The sequence below is a fragment of the Lonchura striata genome, chromosome 10 (assembly GCF_046129695.1).
Source record: "Lonchura striata isolate bLonStr1 chromosome 10, bLonStr1.mat, whole genome shotgun sequence".
NCBI classification, from domain to species: Eukaryota; Metazoa; Chordata; class Aves; order Passeriformes; family Estrildidae; genus Lonchura; species Lonchura striata.
The window spans coordinates 2,190,649-2,199,196 of record NC_134612.1 but is presented as its reverse complement, the minus strand read 5'-3'; the positions used below and the strand labels follow the sequence as shown (position 1 = coordinate 2,199,196).

The window sequence follows — 8,548 nt, the reverse complement described above, 5'->3', positions numbered from 1 at the left end:
AGTTCAGGCTTCTCTTTGCAGGAGGCTAGCAGGGTGACAAGGTAAGAAACATGGCACTGAGGGTTTTGCTGGGGCAGTGCCCCCGTGCACAGCACCCATCCATCCCTCACCACCGGGAGAGGCTCTGCTCTCCTCTCTGCTTGCTCAGCACAGCCCCTCACCATTGCTTCCATTAGGAAATCACCACCTCTGAAATGGCAAAAAGTCAAAGTACCTTTGACAGAAGGCTGGGCCCGTCTTCTCAGGCAAAAGGGACCCCCAGCTTCCACAGGAACAAATGCAGTCGAGGGGCTCCTCTGTGAATGGACATAAGACCCTTTTGAACGCTACTCATTAGTGTTTTGGCTGGCATGAACTGTTCCTCTGTGCCCCAGCTGATGAACACTAGCACTGCTGCCAAGTCTGCTGATAAATAAATAAGGATAGGAAAAGCCTTATGGTTTCTGAAAAGGGCAGCAGGAACTCAGTGCTCAAGGCAGCAAACACAATTTGCAGTAACAAACAGACTGGAGTCCAAGAGCAGCTCAGTGGTGACATTCAACCCTATTTTCCTCTTAAACATCAGCTATTAACAGCAGAGAAATCGATGGCACTGAGGGCAGCTAGGATCCAGCTGATGGGGAATGCTGCAGCCTTCTCCCAACAGCCTTCCTCATTCACTCCATTTATCACCTACAGCCTCAGCTCTTCCAGCTCCAGCCTCACTCCTCTGCTCCTCAGCTCTGCAAGCAGGACTAATCTTCATCAGTGACAAGGCAAGAGACTAATTACAGTACACATTTCATTTGTGACTGGACCCCAGGGAAAGGAGGAGGGGGAAGAAAGCTTTCGGCTTGCTCTGCCAGCTAAACAGTTTGTATTTGTTAGTGCAGAAATAAGTCCGATGGCAGCCAACTGATGCATAAGGAGCAGCTCACCCATTAACCTCACATCCACAGTTCACACCCACCACCATTTATATGCACCATTAATATTTATAAGGATGACGTGTCTTTTTGACAGGAACTTGTGCCTCCAGTGACAACAGATGTTATACCATTTATGAAAGAAACTACTCAAGCATTTCCAATGGACCTTGTGCATGCTCATCATGTCTTTATCCCGTGCCCTGATTGTATTATTCACACAGAGCCTGGGTCACCTCCTGACTCCAGTCCAAGGGCATGCATGGCAGACACACTTGCCTGTAGAGTACTCAAAAATGCTTTGAGCTTTATTATGTCTTTGTGAATGCTCTTCTGGGAGACAGAGACCTTCCAAATGCACCTGCCAACTGAAACAGAAGCGTGCGAGGCCATGACGTGTCAGAAATGAGGATCTGGCACTTAGCTGGGTCTCCAAAATGCATGGCACATAGCTGAGGCTCCAGGATGGCCTCCCACAATTGCCCTTGCCACTGTCACCACAGCTGCATTAGTGCTCATGCACCTCCTAGAAAGAATTAAAGCCTGTTTTATAGTGTGTTATACTACTCTACACACAGGCTTGCAGGAGAACACATGCAGCAAGGCCCAGATGCTATTATCTCTGCTAAAATGATGCTGTTCCTTGGCCAAACTGCCATTTATAGCTTGTGTAGGAGCCTGTCTCTGGCAGGACAGAGCTCCCTGCTCTAGCAAAGGTTAAACTCCCACCCTTCATGCAGGAGGAAGCAGTGCCTGTACACATCCCCTCAGCAGGGAGCAGGATGGGCTTAACCTGGTTAAAATACAGATGAATTGATGGGTTTAGTGAAATCTTCAGGAGCCACCACACATGGACAAACACCGAGGTATTGGACAAGGCATCTAAGCAATGTTCTCTTTCACTAGATTGCAGTTGACATTTCTATTAAAATGCATGAGATTACCATGATTCGCTTCACCTGATGTGATGGAACTTGTTTAAAGTAGCACAAAAATGTCACATTGTCCCTGTGGGCTAGAGGAGATAGCCTGCAGTGACTTCCTCCTCCAGAATAGCAGCTCTAGTGATGCCCTGATATTTATGGCACATGCATTTTTAATGCCCTGCACAAACAGCTCCAGCATTTGTCAACTCATTTGACCTGCAGCTTTTCAAAGAAAATACAAAAAGACACGCTGCAGAACAAGAGCCAGCAATATGTACAACGCCTTGCCATCAGCACCTGCCCAGTCAGAGCAGAAACAGGATGGTACAGCCATGGCCAACTCTTTCTGGCCATTTTTAGCCAAGATTTGCTGCTGAAGTCTCCTCGTGCATCCAGAAGTGCTCACCTTGTGCCTCCAGCTCCTCACTGCTCAAAAACTCAGATGGAGGCTTGTGAGAGATCATTGCTGTTCAGCAGCCACCAGAGTTTCATCTGACACATCTGAACCTCGACTGGGGTGAATTCGGGAGCTCCTTCCCTTCTCACTTCTCTACGTTAACAAAGCAGTGCCTCAAACCCAAGTTAGCTGTGAAACACAGCTGGTACAAACACCTGCAGTGAAGAGGCCTGGCAGGTTTGGGGACTGCACAGGATTTACACCAGTGTTAATCTCACTGTTTGAGCAGGGAATAAATGAATATTTGTTTGGTTTGCTTTTACCCCCACCAGTAACCAGGCCCACCCACTTCCCCCCACTCCCATTCTAGGAAAAGCTGAGCTTTCTCTGAAAAGAAAAAGAGCTCACAAACGCTTGGAATTCATATTTTACCAACAATTACATACATTGTGTGTTACAGCACATTTACCGGATGTTTGTGTGCATTTGTGTATTTTTATACACCTCTGATGCCTTAGGTGCCTAGTTTTGGTTCAGAACAAGGACAGTTCTTCAAAATTGTGACACCCATTACTTTGCTGCAGTTTGCATGCACGCAGTCATGGTTCTCCCCTGCCACTTAGGTAGGCTAAGTATGCATCAGCCAGGCACAGAATGGTCACAGGTGTCTCTGCTTCAGTACAAGAATGTTCTGTATTTGGCCTGGTCCAAACAGTATTTCTGCTTAGCCAGCACTAGTTATATCATCAAAAAGAATGAGCTGCTTGCCACATTGTGTCACGCAGAGAATTCAGTGCATCAGAGGCAGAAGGACAGATTTAGGCATCCAGCCCCCAGTACATCCCACTCTGCTCCTGCCTGGTGCAGGGAAACTTGTCACCACCTGAACAGACTCTGACAAAACCCAAGCACTGATGCTTTCACATAAAAGGACAAAACACACCAGAAAACACCTTTCTGAAAACAACACCTCCTGTCCACCGTGATACAAAACAAAGAGTGGCCCAAGCTTAGGTCTCCAGCCAGGATATCCCACGGCCTGGCTTTATCCTTCTGCACTCCGTGATGGCTTTGGGCAGGCAGTGCCGAGCCTCTCCGTCCTCTCCTGTCACACAGGGATTAGCACGGCGTAGGCACGGAGCTTTTCAGGGCGCTTTGAAGATGAAAAGCAGCGCTGAGCAGCGGCGGACTGCCGGCAGCAAGGGCCAGCCCGGCCTTTCCCGGAGCAGGTGCCGGTACCCGCCGGGCCCGCCCGGCACCCACCCCGCCGTGGCTCCAGCTCATCAGACCTCTCCGCAAGGAAAGCTTCAGCACCAGCAAAGGCAAAGGGGAGACAAACCGGGAGGAAGCCGGAGCAGGAGGGGAGCGAGCGGGCGGCTCCGCGCCGCCAGCGCCGCTGCAAGCGGGGAACGCGTCTCCCGTTTCCTCGGGCGGCAAAAACATGACACGCATTAGCGAGGAGAATAAAAGCAGGGAAACAAAGGAGCGGGAGCGAACACCTGTCGCTCTCCTCGGGGACGAGCCCTAATGCTTTTATTTGCCTCGGTCTGCCGGGGAACTGCAGCTGCCAACTGTCATCAGCGTCAAGTTACCGCACAAAGCTGCGCGGCTCTTTCAGCCGGGGCGGCACCGAGCTCTCCGCTGCCCGTGGCCACCGGGCAGGGAGCAGCCCCGGGGCTGGGGATGCGCTGCACCGCCGAGCAGCCGCGGAGCCCCGCACAGCCACGGCCGCAAGGAGCGCGTCCTGCCGGGCTGGCACCGCGCCCCGGCCCGAGAGCCGCCCCATCCGCTGGCACGGGCAGGACAAGACCGGTTCCGTGGCCAGCTGTGCCTGCTTAGTCCCACGGCTTCCCGGTCACGGCTCAGACCGACTCTGGCACGCCCAGGTCGGTGCTGATGCCCCGCCGGTAGCTAGCCGGCCCCGCTGTGCTCTCCGTTCCACGAGCACCCCGGCGCGCACACACGGGCGTTCCGCGGCCCTGGGCCCGGAACGGGCGCTGGGCTTTGGGCTTCACTGGGGCACGCTGCCGGCAGGGGCGCGGCCCGGCTCAGTACGGCACGGCAGGGCACGACCCGGTTCGGCCCGGCCCGGCTCGGCATCGCTCAGTACGGCACGGCCCGGCATGGCCCGGCACGGCCCGGCACGGCACGGCCCGGTACAGCACGGAAAGGCGCGGCACAGCACGGCCCGGTACAGCACGGAAAGGCGCCGCACGGCACGGCCCGCGCCCGCTGCGGGCCCGGGCCCAGCGCCGGGCCGCTCCGGCCGCCCCGCCCCGCCGCAGACAAAGCGCGCGGCCGCCATTGGCCCGTTCGGCCAACGCTCGGCGCGGCCCGCGCGGCGCGGCCAATGGGCTCATTGACATGCAAATCGCGGGGTATAAAAGCGGCGGCGCGGGGCGGGAGCGGCGCGCAGCGAGCGGAGCGGCCATGGCGCCGGGCACGGAGCGCCCGCCGCACGGCGAGGGCTGCGCGGGGCCCCGCGGCGACCGGAGGGTGAGCGGCGGGCGGGGCCGGGCCCGGAGGGGCGGCGGGGGGCGGGCTGACGGCGCTGTTGTCCCCGCAGACGAGGAAGCCGCTGGTGGAGAAGAAGCGCCGGGCGCGCATCAACGAGAGCCTGCGGGAGCTGCGGCTGCTGCTGGCCGACAGCGAGGTGAGGCGGCGGCGCGGCGGGGCGGGGGCCGGCGGGGCCCGGGGCCGCGCTGACGGCCGCGGCGCCCCGGGTCAGTTTCAGGCGAAGCTGGAGAACGCGGAGGTGCTGGAGCGGACGGTGCGGCGGGTGCGGGCCGCGCTGGAGCGCCGCGCCCGCGGTGAGTGCCGGCCCGGGGCGCGGCGGGGGGCGGCCGGCCCGGCCCGCGCCTCGCCCGCGCCCCTCGCTGCGCCCCGCGCCGCAGCGGCCGGGCGGCGGCTCCTGGAGGCCAGCGAGCGCTTCGCCGCCGGCTACATCCAGTGCATGCACGAGGTGCACACCTTCGTCTCCAGCTGCCCCGGCATCGACGCCACCACGGCGGCCGAGCTGCTCAACCACCTGCTGGAGTCCATGCCCCTCAGCGAGGGCGGCTGCCCGGACTCGCTCACGGACCTTGCCGGGGAGCCGGCGCTCGGGCCCTGGCCCGCCGGCCGGGCGCCGGTGCCGCCGGCCGCAGCCCGCCCGGGCCCGGCGCTGCCCGGCCCCGGCGCGGAGACCCGCTCGGGCCCGGGCCAGACCGACACGGACGGACTGCTCGCGTCCCTGACGCGGGGCCTGCCCTCGCCCGGCTCGCCCAAATCCATGTGGAGACCCTGGTAACAGCGGAGCGCAGTCAGCGCGACCTGCCTGCGGTTCGGTGTGGGTGTCCGTGTGTCCGTGCGTGTGCCTGCCCGTGTGAGTGTCTGTGTGTCTGTCTGTGAGTGTGTGCGCGGCTGGCAGCGCTGTCACTGCGGACTCGGCACTGATGCTGTCGCACCCTGACAGCCTAATCGGGAACGCGTTAACATTTCATCCCCCGTGTGTGGCATTTTGTAACTTTTGGGGTTTTTTTTACGAGAGGATTGGGGGGGGGGGGAGGAGGGAAGTGGTTTGTAGTAGCAGAGCTCTCTGGTGGAGACACAGCAGTTATAACTCTGTTTCTTCTTGGCCCTTAGAAGCGGCCCAAACACCACTACCTTTTGAGCAAAAACCCTTGTGCATTTTAAATCGTGATAGTTAATGCCGAGAGAAGCTGGAGCTAAGTCTGCATGCACGGTTTTAAGCGTTCTAGTGATAGCATAGACCCCTGAAGGGTGTCTGTACCTGATAGCAGCCTAAAGTCTCACCTTTAGCAAAGGGAGAGAAAACTAGAAACTTGGTGGAAATAGACGTTTTAAAAGATGTTGGTGACAGGGTGCCTTTTAGAAACGAGTGTCTTTATGCACATTTTGCTTTTAGCACATTTGAATTTATTGTGACTTTATGTATATTAGGGTGTCAAATGTTTTTTTTATTTTTAATCTTTAATAAAAAAAACCCTGAATTCACAACGTGGCATATATTGTGTAATGTGGTACTCTTCTAACTGTTTAAAAACATTAAAAATACAGCTCCTCTTGTTGGCTCTTAACACCAGTATATCATGGAAACAATGCTGGTAATTAAGCACTCAATTATTGTACTAAGCATTGTTAACTATTGGAATTCAAATATTTCTTTTGTCTAATTCTAGTTGACACTTAAGTTTATTGAATGAGCAAGGTCAGACTGGCTGAGGTTGGTCCTAGGCCACAGAGTTTGAGGCTGGTTGGTCGGGATGCCAGGCTCAAGCCTGTTCTACTTGATCTGCCCTCTGAAGGCGTTGCTCACACATGCACAGCCCTAACTTCAGAAGTGCTAGGCAAATCCTGTCCTGGGGCAGAACTTCACAGGAGGGTGGTTTGCTTTTTGGGGTTTTTTTTTGTTGGTGGAGAGTGAAATAAGACTATTGAATAGAGTGTGCAGTAGATTTGAAAAGTGTTCTGTAATGTTTCTGGGGGCTTGGAGGGGGTCCCTCAGCATTCTTATCCTGATTCCTGCTTTGGGGAGGTGGAAGGTTATTTCTGCTGTGATACAATACCTTTCAGAGAGCTGTCATTGTAAAGAGGGGAAAAATGGGATTGTAAAGTGTCTTAATACATGGAAGTTCTCAAACATAGAGCAAGCAATAAAGGAAGCAGTGACCAAGGGACTACACATGTACCTATGTTAATAACCCCATGGAAAAACAAAAATAGAAATTGAAGTACTGGCAAGGACTTTGTAATTTTCTTTACCTGATGTGGGTGTTCTTGTTCAAAGGTGTCCATCAGAATGTTTGGTCCTTCTCTGTTGTGCTAAATTCCCTTTGAGCTGGAGGAGAGTGGCAAGAACTAGCTGAGCCAGGGGAGGTGAGAGCCTCTGCAGTGACCTTTCTGCTTTAGGGAGGGAGGTTGGGGTTTGAAGTGTAAATGAAACCTGGGACACTTGCACTGAACTAACACCCTACACACCTGCTTGGACTGAGGCTGCACCTCTCCAGCCCAAGTCCAGGTTTATTTGTATCAATTTCCCTCAGGTCTCACATTTTGTTTGCTATGTCACTCTTCTCTCTTAGCTCAGAGATGCCTGTCACTCCAGGACAGTTCACACGCAGCCCCTCAGCGTGGTGTGTCCCTGCTCAGCCAGAGCCCCTCGTGTCCAGTGGCTGGAAAAGGCCCCTGAGAAGGAGCTGAGGCCCCAGCCCAGCTCCTGAATGTGACAGCAGCAGCCAGAGCCCAGCCTGAGCTCAGTGGCTTCAGCAGTGACATGCAGGGCTGGTCCTGGCCCCTGGCAGCCTCCACTGCTGCAGGAGCAGCAGAGACAGCTGGGCTTGGCTTCATCTCCCTGGGATGGAAGAGCCTCGTGTGAGGGTTCTCTGTAATGCTCCTGTGAAAGCAAGTGCACATCCTGACACTTTGGTGGCAGAAACACAGCCCAGAGTCACCATGCAAGTGCCACCTTTGGTTCAGCAGGGGTTGGGGGCAGCTCAAAGCAAAATCATCCCTGCTCAGCAGCACTGCAGATGTGGTGCTCAGCTTCCCTGTACTGGCCTTGGAGATGGGAGCCAAAGCAGGGACCCGCTGCCTTCCCCATTCCTGCGTATGCTGCTGCCCTTCCCAGAGCCAGGGGAGCCTTCCCAGCACAGCCCCTTCCCTCTGCTGTGGGAAGAACAGGCAGCAGGGCTGGGAGGCACCTGGCCAGCTGCTCTCCCAAAGCTGGAGTGCTTGGGAGGAGCAGGGGGCTTCCAGCCCTTTCCCTGAGCACTTACTGGTGCTCTACTGGTGGAAAAGCCAGGTCAGCAGTACTATGAGGAGCTTTTCAGTAGTGTCAAAAGCATTTTAGAAATGTGGTAGCAATATGGCCTTTTTTTTTTTTTTTTAATCCACAAATTAGGTTCACAGAAAGTTTACATGCTCTGATTAGGTGTTGCTGGATGTGTCTATTTGCATTTCTGTACCTTAGTGCAAATGTGTCAAATCTGACACTTGCCTGACAAAGGCAGGAAGAGGTGAGGATTTTGGGGGTGGGACTGGAGAAGGGGCAGTGTGGGGAAGGAGAGTTTCCAACAGCTCTGATGAAAAACCAGGGAAGCCTTTTCAAGTCCTTCTTTATAGAAACTGCCTTTACTCTTTTCCATTCCAAAGTAATACAAACAGAGCATCTGATCTGACAGTGCACTGCCTTGTAAAAGGAGAGAGAGGCAGCACACTAACTGGACCCCTCTTGTTTGATATTCAGGTGGAGAATAATGGAAAGAAGGGCTCATTTTCCCCTCTCTTTGTATGTCAGTCACTCACACCTGTTACAGGGA

General features: G+C 54.9%; 1 protein-coding gene across 1 annotated transcript; it reads left to right on the top strand.

Moving 5' to 3' along the window:
* Positions 1-4,658: 4,658 nt before the first annotated feature.
* Positions 4,659-6,234, top strand: LOC110484855 (transcription cofactor HES-6). Its single transcript, XM_077785780.1, has 4 exons — positions 4,659-4,724; positions 4,795-4,881; positions 4,957-5,038; positions 5,123-6,234. Exons 1-4 carry the CDS (start codon positions 4,659-4,661, stop codon positions 5,515-5,517), a joined length of 630 nt encoding a protein of 209 aa, XP_077641906.1. The 3' UTR covers positions 5,518-6,234.
* Positions 6,235-8,548: the final 2,314 nt, after the last annotated feature.

Excerpts from the sequence above, each read along its gene's own strand:
- LOC110484855 (XM_077785780.1), top strand. The coding sequence starts at position 4,659 with ATGGCGCCGGGCACGGAGCGCCCGCCGCACGGCGAGGGCTGCGCGGGG. Across the intron at positions 4,725-4,794 it reads GGCCCCGCGGCGACCGGAGG|ACGAGGAAGCCGCTGGTGGA; the intron begins GTGAGCGGCGGG and ends TTGTCCCCGCAG. Across the intron at positions 4,882-4,956 it reads TGCTGCTGGCCGACAGCGAG|TTTCAGGCGAAGCTGGAGAA; the intron begins GTGAGGCGGCGG and ends GCCCCGGGTCAG.